This window comes from Mytilus galloprovincialis, chromosome 1 (genome assembly GCF_965363235.1).
Source record: "Mytilus galloprovincialis chromosome 1, xbMytGall1.hap1.1, whole genome shotgun sequence".
In the NCBI taxonomy this organism is placed as follows: domain Eukaryota; kingdom Metazoa; phylum Mollusca; class Bivalvia; order Mytilida; family Mytilidae; genus Mytilus; species Mytilus galloprovincialis.
Window position 1 is genome coordinate 15,405,033 of NC_134838.1, and position 19,138 is coordinate 15,424,170.

Below are 19,138 nucleotides of genomic sequence, written 5' to 3' on the forward strand. Positions count from 1 at the left end.
GTTTTGTGAGGGTAAAATTACAGACAAGAACTTAAATACCATTTTAACAGCGACTGCGCATAGGTTTTTACATTTGTTATAAATAATTCTACTTTTTTACAATAAGGAAGTTAGGTTCAACCACTGTGACCAAAATTGCACCCTTTTACACGGAATCGGATTATGGAGCAATTATAAGCAATCTCAAGGCTTCCTTATCACAGCAAACGTGAAAGAAATTGCTGACCAGTGACAAGACAAAATGGCAGAAATACAAATAAACAAAGTAGAAGATATTTTACAACTGAAAGATATACAGTCCATGATGAAACTTTTTAAACAGTGGGGAATTAAAGCACCAAAAACTGCAAATAAAGATATTTTTGTATCCGAACTAGTAAAATTTTATAAGGAAAATGGAGCTGTCGCACCCAAAGACAGAAAAACGGTAAGATTTTGTTTTATCGGTTTTCGATCTTTATCTTTTATGCATACATTATAGAAATCCATAGTCTTATTAATGTATGTTTAAAATTGTCACCGGCTTTATAATTGGTTTTGAATATGCAAAAGGAAAAATACGAGAGTGCTGTACATCAGACAGGAACTTATTCTGAAAACTGGTAAACTAAAGATTTTGTTTATGATTCGGTCTACTTTTGGTGTGTCTATATTTGAGTCTTGCTCGACTATTGTTGAATATCAATTCTAAAGAAATAGAGGAGACTGATATTTTTAATCAATATTTATTCAGTGATATATATCTAAAATGATAATTTATGTATGCACTCTTTTTTAATCATGTAGGCGAATAACTCAATGACATTACAAATAACAATCACTGCAACTCGATACCAGTTTATGTATTAACCGTTTTCAAAAGAATCAGTCGTTCGGAACATTGAGACTATTTCGCCTTTTCATCATTACTATATTACATTGTATAAAGTATCCGATCAAATTGTTTGGGGAAAGTCCCAGACTTATTGTTCCAAAAAAGTGTTAGTTCATCGCTTTAAATAAATTTAAATTTATGATTGACACTCTACTGATCATTGAAAATAATTCTGAAGTACCCACATGTGAATTTTAAATATGCTATGCTTCATTTGACTAAACATGTATACTTTTCGTACTTAATTACATTGCGATATTGATTTCTACATTTTTTTTTTTATTTTTTTTTTATTTTTTTAACTTTTTAATGAACTTGCGCCTATGTATTATTATTTTTTATCTATTCGTATTTTCGTTTTCATGCATTCTATATATAAGCAAAGTGTGAGTATAACATAGAAGATAAGAACTCATTGCTGACATCCATTCCATTTGATCTTTGGTGGATAGTTGTCTCTCATGGCAATCATATCACATCTCCTTAATTTTATAAATGGTCCAAGTATACTGGTCATAATTGTCTTTGCTTCCAATGACATAAATGAGATGTCATAATTGACCTTGTAGAGGCATTCTTTTTAATTCTTCTTTTAATTTCAACTGAATTTGTAATATTGATGCGGTCAATACTTGTCTTTTGTTCTACTGCTATATAGTACAAATATATTGGTCAATAGTTATCTTAAGTTCTAATGAGACAGGTCACGGGTATACAGGTCAGTGGTTGCCTTAAGTTTTATAGTGACTTGGTACATGTATACAGGGTATTGTTTGTCTAAAGTTCTAGTGACTTGGTACATATATACAGGTTAGGGGTTGTCTTAAGTTGTAGTAATTTGGTACATGTATACAGGGCATTGTAAAAGTTCTAGTGACTTGGTACAAAAATATAAGAAGATGTGATGAGAGTAGCAATGAGACAACTCTCCATCCAAATAACAATCTATAAAAGTAAACCATTATAGGTCAGTGCACGGCCTTCAACACGGAGCCTCGACTCACAGCGAACAACAAGCTATAAAGGGCCCCAAAATTACGAATGTAAAACCATTCAAACGGGAAAACATGTTAGGGGTTGTCTAAAGTGGTAGTGACTTGGTACATGTATACAGGGCATTGTTCGTCTAAAGTTCTAGTGACTTGGTACATATATACAAGTCAGGGATTGCCTAAAGTGGTAGTGACTTGGTACATGTATATAGGGCATTGTTCGTCTAAAGTTCTAGTGACTTGGTACATATATACAAGTCAGGGGTGGCCTAAAGTGGTAGTGACTTGGTACATGTATACAGGGCATTGTTTGCCCAAATTTCTAGTGACTTGGTACATATTTGCAAGTCAGGGGTAGTCTAAAGTGGTAGTGACTTGGTACATGTATACAGGGCATTGTTTGTCCAAAGTTCTAGTGATTTGGTACATATATACAAGTCAGAGGTTGTCTAAAGTGGTAGTGACTTGGTACATGTATACAGGGCATTGTTTGTCCAAATTTGTAGTGACTTGGTACATATATACAATTTTATATAGTTTATGACAGACAGGGGTTGTCAAAATTTGTAGTGACTTTGCATATGTATACAGTTAGTGGTTATCTAAAGTTGTAGTGACTTGGGACATGTTAACAAGCTAGTGGTTGTCTAGAGTTGTGGTGACTTGTACATGTATACAGGTCAGTGGTTGTCTAAGTTGTAGTGACTTGGTATATGCATACAGGTCAGGGTTGTCTTAAGTTGTAGTGACTTGCTACATGTATACAGGTCAGTGGTTGTCGAAATTTGTAGTGACTTGTAACATGTATACAGTGGTTGTCTGAAGTTGTAATGACTTAGAACAGGTATACAGGTCAGAGATTGTCTCGTTACACACGCTACATCCGATATGTTGTTATCATCACAAATTATATTGCATTTTTAAACAAAAAAATGTTCTGTAATGGTTGTGTAAAGGTTTTGCTGTTGTATATGAATTGTAATAGGTACAAGCTGATTAGATTTAGGAATTTTATACTTTTCAAAGATTTGAAATTAAGTAATACGTATGGACAATTGTCCATTAAAAAAATAATCACACAGAAGACTGTGTAACCAATTATTTAAAAAACAAATGGAATGTCATTATATATAACTTGCTTATTTTTATACTTTCTTTTTAAATTTTAGGGAGGAACAGTTTTACAAGAAGCATTGCAATACCACAGAGGAAATAGAGAGAAATTAATGAAACTATATGACAAAGTGGTGAACTTTTATAGAGAACTACCTGTCAACTTCCAACAAGATTTGAACAGTATCTTTCCAGACATTGAGAAGAATGCCCATTCCAAGCGATCTGAATTGTCATCACCTGAATGTAACATTCTTGTCGCAGGTATAAATACGGTTTCATTTTAGAAAAAAAAATAATATATGGAATGATTCAGTTAAACATGAAAACAGACAACGAACATAAATAACACATTTTTCCAACAACACTGTTCAACTATCACTGCAAGTTAAATTTACTACTAGATATCATTTAAAAAATAAAACCAGTTGTCATGAACATTAAATTCCTTTCATTTGTAACTCTTGCGAAGATTTCTTCAATAACGTTTGAAGTTAATACCGATTACAATATCAAATGGTATCGTTTTAGTAGACGGTTGGGCCGGTTTTGACCTTGCCAACATGTTTTGCTGTGAGGTGTAATCAGCAATGAAAGCACTGGACCAGGGATGAAGTTTTAATTTCTCAAATTACACAAGAATTATGTATTATGCATGTGCACCCAAGTGATGTTCTTTCTTTTCTTATGACATGACATTGAAATAATTGCTAAACTAATTTCTTTATCTCGAAAATTTTGAAAATATAAATATATTTTCGAGCCTTCTCATGGAGTTTTTGATTATGGGATTACTTTGCCGTTATTTTAATGATTATTTGATTACTAGACCAAATATTTTATGATTATTTGATTATTTGATAATCTAGGACTGTATTGTTGATTATCTTGCTTAAGAAGTTTAATTCATGATTATGTGATTATAATGATTATGTGATTACTTGGACACTCCTGAAGGGCATCATTTTCGCACGACAATGAGCTCTAAACCATATTTTCTAGGTGAGGCAACATCAGGAAAAAGCAGTCTTATAAACTTATTGCTGGAAGCTGATATTCTTCCTACAAGTGGTATTAAATGTACACAAACAGTCTGCGAAATTCGAAAGAGCAAAGATAGTAGAAAGAAGGCAATCTGCTTTGGGGCTAATGGCGGACAGAGATCAGAGATAGACCTAGGTACCAAGGAAGGACAAGAAAGGTTAAGAAGAGAAATAGTATATGAAGATGATTATGGTGACAATCCATACGAAAAGATTGAAATATATTGGCCTACTGACGTAATCGAGGTATGTTACAATCACGGTGGGTATGGTTGTCCTGCAAGAGAACGTTCTGTGCTGGTGATTTGGTCCTGTCAGGTGCTGGTGGGTCCTGATTCTGTGCTGGTGGGTTTGTTTACATTGTATCAGAACGGCAATAAAACGACTGTTTTGTTGCTTAATTTTTCTCTGATGCGTCATAAGTACCATGCAAAGTATATTACAACAATATTGTATTGCAAAAGTCGGGCAAGTTCGTTAAACGGAATTGTCCTGACGCTGTGCTGGTGATAAGAAAAACGGTCCTGGTTCTGTGCACCTATGTCCTGGTTCTGTGCCTTTATGTTTTAGTTAAAAGTGGTATATATTCAAGATCATTGATGCTGTACTGTTATTGACTAATTAACTGTTGTCTGCTTTCTTGAAATTGACATTGTTTTGAATCTGTTTACTGTTATTATGAGAGAAAAATTACCCTATTTTTAAATTATTTTTTTAAAATTAACTGTAATCTTATTTATTGGCCTGTTAATGGAACCCTTCTTTAAGATAAGAAAATATGTTAACGATTTTCGGGATTACGATCATTTTGCATGATCACCAAAATACGTTGTTAGTTATACAATACTTATATAAAGTAGATGATGTGGTATGTTTGTTGTCAATGGACAAATTTCCATAAGAAACCAAACAATAACCCATAAAATAAAAATGTAAAAGGTTTTGCATGAAAATGGAGAGCAAAAATATAGAACACAGGACTTTCTGAGCGTTTGAATCAAATGTCTTTAGCAGCTTAAAACAAATTGTTTGTGAACAATTTAGTGCTGACTATAAGAATGACAAAAGTGGGTTTTTTTGTTGTTTTTTTTTTTGGGGGGGGGAGGGGGGGGATAAGTTAGAGCGAGGTTACAGTGAAAGTTTTAAGCTTGGAATAGTTTCCCGTAAGATTTAAAAGTTGTATTTTAAAAGAAAAATGTATCTTATAGCTATTAAGAATGATTATCACTTGCTGTATCTGTAAGATTTTTTCAACATAATTTTTTTGTCTGAACGGTTATCAGGTATTTCTTTTCGAAAGTATGAAAGGGCAGACTACATTTTTAGAATATGTCAGAGAATGAAGACGAGATAACCTAGAGAACACAAACAAAACTAAGATTTCTTTCCACATATTTTTTTTTTGTCTGAACGGTTATCAGGTATTTCTTTTAATGTTCTGCTTCATCAAACATTTTAAAATGTGAACTTAAGTTTTGAGTCTTTTTTAATCGACACGATTCGCTATAAGATCATATAAAAGCTCACCTGTGTCGAAGGGTCGTGTGAGGTTCATGTATTGTCTTGGCGTCCGCAATTACAAAATGATCTTTTCTGAAATTACTTTACCAAATGTTACCAAATGATTTTTCAAGAGTGAATCTAGAAAAAACAATATTCATCAACAAACATGACCACTGTCTGTTAAAATGTATTCGAGTTTTTAGTTACAGCCGATTCCATTGAGTATGTAGGCAAAGGTAATATCTTTGGTTAGCTTGCTTGTTAGCTAAATCGTGAAGTCATTGTTAGGTAAGGTATACTACCCTCCTCTCGAAGTAGCCTGGTCCTACAGACAGAAAAATATGTCATTTGTCTGACTAGTCTACTCTTAAAGTAGGGTAGTTTACATAACCTAATAATGACTTTTCTGTTCAGCAAGCAAGATACCAAAGACATTCCCTTTGTCTACACACTCATTGAAATCGGCTTTAATATTCCGTACCATTTTCTTCCATTCATGATCATTAAATTGAACTGTAAAATATTTCTTGGTACCTTCTTAATTCCTTTATAAGTCTTATGTAAACATAATTATGACAATAACTGTTGTGAGCACAAGATTCACTGCACACTTTTAAAGTTCTGCTTCATCAAACATTAAAATGTGAACTTAAGTTTTGAGTCTTTTTTAATCGACACGATTGGGATGTTTGTATATGAGAACGTTTATCTATCAGTTGAAAATGCGGCTTTGAACTAGCTTTCAGTACCTGCGAGCATTCGTTGTTCAATAATGTGTGTCTTTGTGTTATTATTTTATGGGATAAATTGTTGTGTTGGTACACCACTGTAACAATGAAGTAGGAAATGAGGAGGGTTGGTTGGGGGAAGTGGGGAGGGGTATGCGGAGCGCTAACAAACATGTCTATGCGGCATGGGCTTTGATCATTGTTGAAGCATTAATGTAAGGGGCATTTAATATCTTAATAAAACTATTCTTATTTTAGATACTATATATTGTTATCTGATATTGGACGAAAGATGTTGCCCTTTTATGTAATTATGTAATTCAAGTTAAGATAATTTGAAAACACATATTAAACAGCCAAATGGATGCAAAATCTATATCTATATCTAAAATAGGAGTCATAGATCCTATTGACAACAATTATCTGCCCAGTTTTATTGATTTTGTAACATTTGTTTCAAATATGACCAACTTCTTATCCAAAATCACCAGCACCGTATCAGGACCCACCAGCACAATGACAGGACCCACCAGCACAGTATCAGGACATGAATAAATTGAGAAAATGCTAAATTTTAATAAATTGCAATGTTTTTTCACAAAATAGTTTTGTCGTGTGGATTGCGGTATAGAAAGCGGACTCTATAAGCATTTTTGTTTTATTTTTTCAGTTCCAGATTTTTTGAAAATGAGCATTTTTGTGTTACGCTTACTGAAACAGTTAAGAGGGTCAACTTTTTAATGGTTTACATATGAACCCATAAGAAACAAAATTGAAAAATCTCAACTGTTTTCTTCCATTTTTTATGAGTGAAAACGTCAAAAATCTTCATTTTCGTCTTTGTTTACATTTTTTCATTGATCACCAGCACCCGTCAGGACCGAATCACCAGCACAGAACGTTCTCTCGCAGGACAACCATACCCACCGTGTATAATGTGATATATACACTGTTTCAATTACAAGTTCGTGTTTATCAAGATAGACATTATTTATCTTTTATTCACTCAAGTGTTGTCTCGCGACATTTCAGTCTCATTTTTCAATGAATTATGAAAAAGTAAAATGTGGCGTATTTAAACTTTGTTAGGTGTATCAAGGCTTAAGTTGAGTTGTATTTCATAAAAATTAGAGGCTCTGTTTCGTAAAAATTAATATCTTCATAGCAACTGATTTGGTTTCTTATTCTAATTTAACAGATAAGTATTATTGGATGACTTTTCTTCGGTTATGAGATGCGTATACCTGAAATTGCAGCTTACTCTTAAAAAAGTGAAAGTTCTTATTGACTTTTGATTTCATAAGATAGGAAAATTTTAAGCACAATGTATTACCACTTTACTGTGATTTAATTACTAGATGTGGTTTATGACTACATGATATTAAAATGTTTGCATTGAACCGGCTTTTATGAGGATATGTAATTTGTTTAAATATTGGCAATTAAAGTTTTGTTAAGCAATTGTTTTTTTTCTTTTTCAAAATTTAAATGGCAATGTTCAACAGCGTTGCTGTTTAAGGGAAAGAGAGCATGTGGGTTTATTTCAACGGTCATGGATAATCACATGTCATATTTCAGCAATGGCCGTCTACAAAATTGTGCTTTACTGCAGGCCTATACTATTTTTATTGTACAAAGCATGATATTGTATTACGTAATGTTACCAAATTTTCAATTTACTGTTTTTTCTTCTGCAGGAAGGTCTGGTGATAATAGATACTCCTGGATTTGGTGACAACCAGATGCACAAATCACTTAAAAAATACCTCTCAAAGTCGTGTGGCTTCATTTATGTTGTAAATACTGCTAATGCAGGCGGTGTTCAGAGAGGACGGGTAAGAAATTGTTGATAAATCATAAATGTACATCATGTGAACTACAAAACATATTTATATTGTATCAGGTTTTTAATGAATAACAGGAGACGTTTTATATAAACTAATAAAACTCATACCAATGAAAGTGATACAAGAAACCAAGATCTCTAGGTAAACATAAGGTCTTCAACTTTAGACAGGCATTTTGCCGTTTATTTTCCAAATTGAAATGTTTCGTATTTTTCATGTCGTTGCCTTTTGTAGCCGACTATACAGTTCGCAGCCAACAAGAAGATTTGAAGATGATTTACAGTTTTGCAAAACCAAAAAAAAAATAAAATGAATAGGCACAACATATAAAAATCCTCTGTACACTTGATAAAAATCTACCGTATAACAATCAGTAAAGGAACGGTTGACAAAATCTGATGTACACAGTAACACAACCAACTGTTTTGAATGGAAGTAGTGTTGTATATCATGTAGTGGTAGTCAATCATAGAGTTACTATAACATAATCGTAAATAATACAAGAGCAGTTAACGAAAAAGACAGTGAATGCAAAAGCATGTAAAACACAATGTGAAAATAATGTTTATGGCATTCGAAAGCTGCGAGTTAACTATGATACCTCAGGGCCGTTGCTGTATCAAAGGGACCCTTATTATTTAAGACAAAACAAGACTTTAATCCGAATGACATGTACTGTAATTATTCATATCTTGTATATTTTAGTTGAAAGATTTTCTTAGAAATATAGTCAACTCTTCAGAAGAAGATTTCAGTCCATCGTCCACTTTATTTATTTGCAATAAATGGGATGTTGTACCACCGAAGGACAGAGAAGAAATCAAGCGGGGAATTGTGTACCGACTGGAACAAATATTTCAGGGACTTCGACAAGATCAAATATTTTACTTTTCAACTACAGAGGTAATATCTCAAAGAGTTAATATCAATAAAGAAGTTTCCTGTCGAAATTCAGTTTCTTGGAAATTTTTATATCAAAATTATATTATAAAACTGAAAAAAAGATTGTAGTATTTGATATGAAGATTTCCCCCAAATATCATTAGTTTAGAGTGGCGGTATACGGCATTTAGTCCATCCTTCTGTCATTACTCAAAACTTATTTTTCACCTTATCTGAAGTCTCAGTTGTATCATTTAATCGGTTTTCAGATCAACAAAGCTTTTGCCAAGGTTTATTTGGGATGAATTTGATAGAAAAGTGTATCAGTCATATCAGTTGTTTTGGTCGTAATGATGTTATGTATATCGTAAATGCGGTTTAATACATTTTCCCCGTGACATAGGGAGAAATGCAGATTTGTTCACCAAGAACCATCATATTTCACGTTCAAATTCCCACAGTGTATGTGTACTTCGTAGAAAATGTAGTTATTAAACTCGTTTTGGTAGGTGATTTTAAAATGTTCTTTCTTATGTTTAGGCCAAACGTGCAATAGAATTCGGAACCATAAACTCTGGCCATGAAGATTTTATCTCCAATGGACTGCAGCGATTGTTTCCAGCCAGTTTACGTCAACAGCTCAATTCACATTATAGGTAATTATAGTCAAATATTTTGCAACTTGTGGTGATAGTAAAGCATGCCAAACTGAGAAAGTGTCGAAACAACTGCACAAACTAAGGAGAAATGTAATATTCTCTCATTGGTGTATATCCTACATCTTTAACGTCTTCGCTATAAGTAAAAGGATAAGTTACGACTTTTTCAGAAAAAAGAAAGTTCCATAATTATGCACCCTTCTATAATTAAATTAATTTGCTTTATAATTGGTTCACGAGAAAACGCACACGTTTACGATTAGTTTGGACATCGTGTCATTCCTCTGAGACCCAGCTATTTTATCATTACTTTACCGAGACCGAATGTAGTTATTTGATTATCATGAATTTTATTCTAAAATTTAGGTGGTTGTCGCAGATCCTTAAAAGAGCCAATTACTCCCTTAAAGTATCTAAGACATTGGACGCTGTAGACAAAGAAGAAATGACCAAAAAGATGGACGGAATAAAACGTAATATGGACGCTTTAGAGGCTAAATCCAGACAAACGATTGACGATCTGAGAAAAGGACTACAATATGAGATAACTGATTTGCATAAAACAACAGCTGACGTGTTAAGGTCACGAAACATGCTCAGCACATTAACTGACTGGAACCAGGTTGAATGTCCACCTCCTGATGATTCTAAGAAGTTGGCAAAGGAAGCAGCCGAAAGAATTGCCAGTAAAGTTGCAGCAGAGTTAAATAGATGGGAAAAGGAGCAACGAATTATACACTCACTCAAAGAGAAAATGATTAAGAAATTCAAACGAGATTGCGAACTACTAGAGGACCAAATCATAACAATAGAAGGTAAAGTCTCTTTTATAGTCATGATTTGTTTTATATATTGATAAAGATACCAGGCTTGTAACTTTGTAACCTAGAGAGTTTGTTACTAGTTTGGAGATTTATATAAAAAAAAATAACTAGTTATCAAAAGTTCCAGGATAATAATTAAATACGCCAGACGCGCGTTTCGCCTACATATAAGACTCATCAATGACGCTCAGATAAAAAAATTGTAAAGCCAAACAAGTACAAAATTGATGATCATTGATACAATATAACACAACACATAGAATGATGCTAAAAATAAGAAAACTGGAACTTCACATCTGCAAAAAATCTCAAATCTCCTATATTTACCGTCTTTCTGTGTGCAGTCAAATTGAAGAATAAGTTGTGTTTCTAATATAATCTTATTTACATTGAAGCATGATAGAATATACCCAATGGTCGAGTTTGACAATAACAGTGCTTGTATAATTATTAAAAATCAAATCTGAAAACATTTAATTCGTTTGGAAATTACAAATTTGGTAAAACAAATGATTAAGTTTGAAACAATACTGTTTTTGTCTGCTCTAGACTATAGTCGGGTTGTTGTCGCTTTGACACATTCCCTATTTCCTTTCTCAATTTTATGGTTTCCTTTTTTAATGAGTAAGTAACACATATTAAAGAATACATTTTCTTCCATTAAAAGGTACTCTTGTCGGAGAACAGGATAAAAAGATAATAAACGACCTCCACAAATCAATGAAAAAGCAAGCACCAGTAAAAGCCTTATGGAGAAAAGCGAAAAGAGATGGTGCTGATGATGACGTCAGAGGTTTAGGGGGAGCGGTAGGAGCTGTCGGTTCAGTAATTGCCAGTAACAAAAAATTTAGGGAAATATTCAAAGGTTATAAGAAAGATAACAATACAAAGAAAATGGCAGAGGCAACAGTGATGTTTATCGAGTCCCTCTTTCAAGGAAATGAATTACTAGACAAAATTTCAAACTATCTTGGAAAATTGGTAAAAGGTGTGGACGAAATTGCCAAGAAGATACCAGAATTTCTTAAAGCAGATAGCCAGCTTCTGGAAAAAATCACACACAGTGTACGAGATACAGATGACAAAATGAGAAAGATGTATCCACAATTAATTTCATCAGGTCACACAATTCAAGGTGAACTGGATCTCTTTTACGTTTATTACATCATGGACATGGACTACAGATTAAGTGACGTTGAATGGGACAGAGACGATCTTTTAGGAAGTGGAAGTTTTGCAGACGTGTTCAAAGGTCAACTTAAACTACCTAACCAGAATGAAAATGTTGCACTGAAGTATTGCAAAGATCCATTGTCGGAGAAAGTTATATCAGACATTTTATTAGAAGATAGAACGTTAAGGTACTAGTATTACTCTAAGTCAATATCAAAACAATGTTAGTTGTATATGTCACATGCGTTGTTTTAATGTAAAAGGGTTATTTTTATTGATATGTGGAATTTTAAAGTTATTTTAGATATAGTAGTATCTCGATTCTTATGTTTAAAAAAAAATTACAATACTTGAAGCGTCGCAACAAATTGTGGGTGTTTTTTTCCTCTCGATTTGATTTATTGTTCATTGCTTTTTTCCGTGGCAAATGTTTCAGAATCATAGTGTTAGAGAACGATATGAATGATAAATTAATCGGAAAACGGCGATTTACAAAAGAATAAAATGTTACAGTTGTACACATTTTTATTTCAGGGAACTACAGCATCCAAATATTATACAATATTATGGATGCACTTTACAACAGAGTGGGAAAACCAGGAGAATGGTTCACTGGATTATGATAATGGAGTACTGCGATGACACACTGAAAAGTAAATTCATTAGCCCAGACTACGAAAACCCTGGTAAAGTTGAAATATACTCTGTACAGATAGAGCAAATGGAGGAGCTTGCAAGATATGCTGTCCAGATATGTGGAGGATTGGAGTTTCTACACAAGAAGAAAATGGTTCATCGTGATATGAAATTAGAAAACATTTTGGTAAATTTATTAAAATCTGTAAAAAACTGACAATATTGATTTTAGATCAATTTAAACGATTGCATCTCATTGATATTATTTTCAGTTTTAGTTGAGGTCATGTTGAACAATACTTATTTTTCTGTGCAATGTTTTGTTGTTTCCTGTTAGTCGTTTCGTCATTCTCGCTCCTTTGACCCCAAAAAATCATTTATTCGACTTCCTATATGGGATATCTATATTTGACTTTAAGTATTGGAAATATACTGGCTGACACAACAATCGACAAATAGTATCAAGGTTACAATAAAGAAGCACTAAAATATGTAGTGTATTTTTCAACTGGTAGACATTCTTATGTTCAACTGAATATATTCAAACAATTATTACTGTATACTTTTTATCAAACTTTCAAAGCAATCAAATATTCATTGCTGACTTCACAATTCCTTTTTTCTTGCAGACGGTGAAAAAAGATGGACAAGACATAGTCAAACTTACCGATGTAGGGTTAACGAAAAGGGAAGATCACATTGGTGGATCAATTTTAGGTTCACCTGTGTATATGGCACCGGAAGTACTTGTTCCAAAAGGAATCTATGACAGAAGAGCTGATATTTATGCACTCGGAATAATGCTGTGGGAAATGTGGTATGGAATTGACGCCGCAGACCATATACAACAACAACTGTATACCTCTCTGGAAAAAGCGGTAGTGGATGAAGGACTGCGACCTTCGTTATCATTGAAATATAAACCAGACGAAAATTGGCAAAATCTAATAAAAGCATGCTGGGCTAAAGATCAAAATCAGAGACCTGAAGCTACAGATATAAAAATATTTTTTGAAAAATTTCTGCGACATTAGTACAAGGATCCAAAAATTGCAATTAGTTCTGAATATTTTTTTGTCTTCGAGGTAGTGACTATGGTATGCAGTTTGCTATAGCTAAAGGAAAACAATATTAAGACGCTGATACAGTACATAACTCAATATAAAGGGGCATAGACACTTTTGATTAAATAAATAGTATAGATATGAATTTAATAAATATGAACATGACTTTCATTATTGACATATAAAATGTCGAAAACAACAAATCTTTATATGTAAAAATTATAGTGAAAGGCAGAAAATGAATGAAGGATTCTAAAAAAAAAAACCAACGAAAGAAAGACAAACACCATGGCTAAATAGAAAAGGCAAAAATAAAATCATAACTTGAACACGACACAGGAAAATAGGCAATATCAAATCCCCCTAAAACAAAGATATGAGCCTATGTGCTATTAAGAAGGACATTTACTACTCAGATAGTAATATCTGCCATGCTGCAAGTGATAAATCATAATCAATAATGGAATGATATAAGAAAAAGAGGACGAAATTGTATCTCCGACACGAATAACTTATCCGTGGGTATCTGTGACAGTGTTATTCTATAAAGTCGAATGAAATCTTAAAAACTCGGTAAAACTTCCGGTTTTATAACTTCAACTTTATCACTAAGAACACAAGGGTAACGGTCCAACAGCTACGTTGTAAATACCTACATCCGGTCCTTTAACATTGTCAATTGAGAGATAAATATTTCATTTGACCCCAATCTGAAGATACTGAGTAGTTTCGCTACATAATGACGGAAATTCACATGGGGAACTGGTATAAAATATATTATCAAGCCATAAATGCTCCGATCATACATTGGTGGATTTCCCTCGGCGGGGTCAGATCCGGTAAAAGTCCATTCGTTATGACTTTTTATTACGTTGTAATACAATGCAAATTTAAAACTTGTGTTTTGATGAAATTAAATATTCAATTTGAATACTTGAACATTCTTTACTGGCGTGTAAGTCAAGTTTTGATATGAAAATACACATTTGCTTGCGTAAATTCTTTGTTATTGATGTCAACTCTGATGTTATATCTGCGACCTCATAGTAAGTCAATGCAGTTGTGATATTGCAACTGATATGTAGCAAAATGCAAAATCATAAGAGAAAGCCTCCTGTGAATTCTTCTTGAGATGCCTGATTTAAAGCTTGACTAAAAAAAGGAACACGTCGACGAAAATAGAACACTTGACAAGATATATTGCATGTCAACTTTGTGATATTAATTGAGTACAATTGGCCTTTTCGGAATCTAAAGGACTGGGTTATTTTATTGTTCGTACCCCAAGTGAAAATAACGTCACGTCATTGGTTGAAATTCCATTGTTTATGACATTTTTAACCAATCACGACGTTTTGGTGTACACTTTTGAAAATATTACCCAGGATGCATTAGATTCTGAAACGGCGAATTATTGGTTCCATAAAGAACGAGAACTAGAAAACGATTCATTTCAAATTTCGTTATTTAGGTTCACCAATAATAATAATAGTTATCAGTAGTTATCAAAGGTACCAGGATTATAATTTAGTATGCCAGACGCATGTTTCGTCTACACAAGACTCATCAAAACTCGACAAAGGACCAGTTTTTTAAAGCAATTCGTGTTGATATCAAGCGATATCCAATTCTTACTCGGTATGAAATCTAAATCTAGAAAATCGCTCCAAAGGCACGATACTTATAAAGTATATTTTCCATTACTAACCCTGAGCAAATACCGTGGCTGATGGATATTTTGTAATCAATGGTCTCTACAGATATGTGGTCAATGTTTTGTAGTGACAAGATTGATAACAATCATTTTAAATTTCTCGTTTGAAAATTAATTAACTTTTTAAAAACTAAGGTTAAATTCCCCCAGTCAAAGTTGAGCTTAGATAGAAGAATTTGGCTACTCATTTGGGATTTCTTTTAGTCATATACATTCTACCGTGTCTACGTATTACTTCATATCTGACTTTCGAATGTTAAGGTTTGCACATTCAAAATAACGATAGATCCAGAACATTGCACGAAATTATAAAGTGCTATTTCTATTGTAAGCGAGTGAAAACAATGCAGTACAAACAGCTAAATATGTGATGAATTAATTATACGAAATTTCCTTTAAGCATATGCCAATTTAATAGAAGAACCAAAAAAAAGTAAATAGCATGCTAGGATTTATAGAACGCAACATAAGAACCAATAATAGCGTGACGAAGACAAACTCAAATGTTGCAATAGTCAGATCCAACTTAGAATAATGTGCAACAGTGTGGAACCTATACCCCCCAAAAATAGGCAAAAAGGGTGAATGGTCCAGCTTCGTGCAGCCCATTAAACCACCAATTGCTATAGGAACACCAAAAGCATGGGCAGCATCTTGACACAAATTAAATGGGAAGTACTGGAAAAACTGAAGGGTCTAGTCCTTCGTGAAGCTCGGCGAATGTGATGAATGTTTTCAACTCTACCGTGACGTAGGCGCAGTCATGGTCATCGTCAACATGCATCACCTACTCTGCATGATGTCTTTATTAATGACTTGCTGCCATTTATACAAAAGCCGTTAGGTATTCATCATGTTCGCTCGAACTTTCATTCATTACCTCTTTCAAAACTACATTCTCTGTTCAGTGTATGTTTGGAAACCACTGTTACAAACCCTCATTTAAATTAATTCAAACATACAGCTTTCATTTCGGATATTGCAAGTCACCGACTTTTTAAACCAGTTCGCACTGGAAAAGATGAAAAAGAGAAAAGATATTTTCTTAATATTTCCTTTCCAACAAAGGTTTCGATGGCGTCAACTTCATCATAAATAAGTTCAATCAAAAGTACCTCCTGATTTCAAAGATCAGTCTGTACCAATCATTTCTTATACCTATATCAAACTTATTGCAAGTAACATATTCAATTACAAACAGGTTTTGCAGGATCTCAATATTGACGACTTCTAGTCTGAACCTCCTGATTGCAAGTGTGCAAGTTCACAATTCACATATAATCCGGCTGACCACGTTATTACCGGTGACCTCAACATTGTCAATAACACTTACCTGTGAAATGTGTTATCCAAAGTTCCGAAATATCGTGAGCCTAATATGAATCCATCAATTGGAAATACAACTTCAAAATACTGATGGATTCAGTCATAGGTCTGTTCTATGTTTCTTTGGAATTTCAACCAAAGACGAAGAACTGGATCTTCCATCACTGTATTGGATATCTAAAACACATAAGTGTCCCTACAGACAACGGTATATTGCTGGGTCTTCCTAGTGCTCCACGAAACCTTTTTCTAAATTATTAACATCTATTTTATCAGCAATCAAAGCCGGGCTTCAATGTTATTGTGAAACTGCCTATTCTAGCGGTGGTGTGAATCAGATGTGGATACTAAAAAAATCCAAAGATCTTTAAGAGTACATACACTCTAAGACTCTTTCATCTTGCAACAGTATTAAAACATTTGACTTTTCTACCCTTTACACAAATATTCCACATTCCAAACTAAAAGACAAATTGAACGAGTTGGTATTGCTTTATTTCATGAAAAAGAATGACAAACGTAGAAACAAGTATCTTGTTTAAGGGAGGGATGAATCCTACTTTGAAAAGGATCACCCTGATTCAAACAAAAAGTTCTCAAAAACTGAAATTATCAAGATGCTTGATTACTTGATTGACAACATATTTGTTACGTTTGGAGGACGTGTTAATCAAAAGACTGTCGGCATTCCAATGGGAACCGATTGTCGCCCTCTTCTTGCCGACTTGTTTCTTTATTATTATGAGGCTGACATTATACAGCAACTTCTTAGGAAGAAAGATAAGTTAGCAATATCCTTAAACTTTATTTTTCGCTATATAGATGATGTTCTCTTTAAATAATTCAAAATTTTGTGACTAAGTTGAACGCATCTATCCCATCAAACTAGAGATAAAGGATACAACAGATACAGTAAAGTAGGCCTTATATCTTGACTTAACTCTAGAAATTGACAATATGGGTCGATTGAAAACAAAACTTTACGACAAAAGAGATGATTTCAGCTTCCCAATTGTGAACTTTCCATTTCTAAGTAGCAACATTCCAGCAGCGCCTGCATACGGAGTATATATCTCCTAATTGATACGATATTCCCGTGCTTGTATTTTATATCATGATTTCCTTGATAGAGGGTTGCTGCTCACAAGGAAGCTATTAAACCAAGAGTTCCAAATGGTGAAGTTGAAATAATCCCTTTGTAAATTTTACGGACGCCGTCACAAGTTGGTTGACCGTTATGAAATAACCGTTTCACAGATGATATCGGATATGTTCCTTACGTCTTAACTACAACCCCCTTCCCTTTCCTTTTCACGAATGTTACCTATTGAATTAGACTATTTATCGAGTTTGTAATAACATGAACGGGTGCTACATGTTGATCAGGATCTGCCTACCCTTCTGGAACACCAGAGATCACTCCCAGTGTTTGGTTGGGTTTGTGTTGCTTAGTCTTTAGTTTTCTATGTTGTGTCATGTGTATTACTATTTGTCTGTTTGTCTTTTTCATTTTAAATAAAGGCAACAGTAGTATACCGCTGTTCGAAACTCTTAAATCGAAAAAAAAACAAATCCTGGCTACAAACTAAAACTGAGGGAAACGCATTAAATATAAGAGGAGAACAACGACACAACAATAACAAGTTACACACACACAGAAACGAACTAAGCATTAGACAAAATCCAATGAGAATAACAAATATAACATCAAAACTAAAAACATGAACTTGGATAGAAAAGTACCGTGACACGTCTTATAGTAATGTGAATTCACACTCAAATATAAGAGGAAACAAACAACACAACAGAAACACAACGTTAAAATGTAACACACACAGAAACAAACTATGATTTAAGCCATGGCGTTGTCAGTTTATTTTCGATATATGAGTTTGACTGTCCCTCTGGTATCTTACTAACCCTATTTTACAAAGTGGTTAATCCTCTTGTAATTATACCATGCGACAAGTACCAAACACTGATGTCATCAAGAACAACGCATACCAAAAAGTTTTAGACTTACAGTTTCAACTACTGATTTTATTCTAAGAAAATTGACCGTCTATTGACCAGCAACAGCCTTGGTATCGTTTACTCTTCTTCTAGTTTGTTCAGTCCCAATTAGCCAGGTAAGTCATATGATGGACTGGACATGTAGCGGCAGGGATGATTTCCTTAATACCGCCATAGAAGCCGGAGTAATTCAGGCCAGATGAAAGAAATGCAAATTGGTATACCCCTTTCTTCCGTTTTGTAATTTTCTTTATTATTTCCTATCCTTTCTATATACTTAATCTTGCTGTATATATTATATATACTTACAGATTGTGGACGAATGAAGAGGTAAATAACTTTTTTCATTATGTCTTCTTCTTTTAAAAAAAACATGTTAATGCTTTGAAATTATAAATCTATTAACATGTATCACATTTTCCGTCTCAAAATATTTCACATGTTAATAGAAACGATGATTAATAAACCAATAGAACACAGATTTTGCAATGAAACGTTCATTTTGATCTGATTAGCTCTTTAAAGAATGAACAGTAAATTAGGTTTGGTTCAGTCTTTCAGTAATCTTTCAGACCTATAATTAACTGTGATACACTTGGAGCGAATTATTGCAAGTTAAACCAGTTTGAGTTTGGGTTTTGGGTTTAGAAAATTAGTTAAGGGTTTAGAAAATCAGTTAAGGGTTTAGAAAAAACAGTTTGTAACTACACCATGGCTACTTTAATTTCGGTGAACGTATCGTTTCAT

At 33.6% G+C, this 19,138-nt stretch overlaps 1 protein-coding gene across 1 annotated transcript; it reads left to right on the forward strand.

Annotated features, from left to right (window-relative positions):
• The first annotated feature begins 99 nt into the window (after positions 1 to 99).
• LOC143066918 (uncharacterized) lies at positions 100 to 13,504 on the forward strand. Its single transcript, XM_076239770.1, has 10 exons — positions 100 to 427; positions 3,036 to 3,243; positions 3,982 to 4,268; positions 7,951 to 8,088; positions 8,806 to 9,003; positions 9,523 to 9,638; positions 10,008 to 10,456; positions 11,133 to 11,826; positions 12,173 to 12,461; positions 12,904 to 13,504. The coding sequence occupies exons 1-10, from the start codon at positions 242 to 244 to the stop codon at positions 13,306 to 13,308; spliced, it is 2,970 nt and encodes a 989-aa protein (XP_076095885.1). The 5' UTR covers positions 100 to 241; the 3' UTR covers positions 13,309 to 13,504.
• The last annotated feature ends 5,634 nt before the right edge of the window (positions 13,505 to 19,138 follow it).

Bases quoted from the DNA above. Each gene is read 5' to 3' on its own strand.
- LOC143066918 (XM_076239770.1), top strand. From the start codon at position 242: ATGGCAGAAATACAAATAAACAAAGTAGAAGATATTTTACAACTGAAA. The intron at 8,089-8,805 runs GTAAGAAATTGT...TGTATATTTTAG, and splicing joins GCGGTGTTCAGAGAGGACGG to TTGAAAGATTTTCTTAGAAA. The intron at 9,639-10,007 runs GTAATTATAGTC...TCTAAAATTTAG, and splicing joins CAGCTCAATTCACATTATAG to GTGGTTGTCGCAGATCCTTA.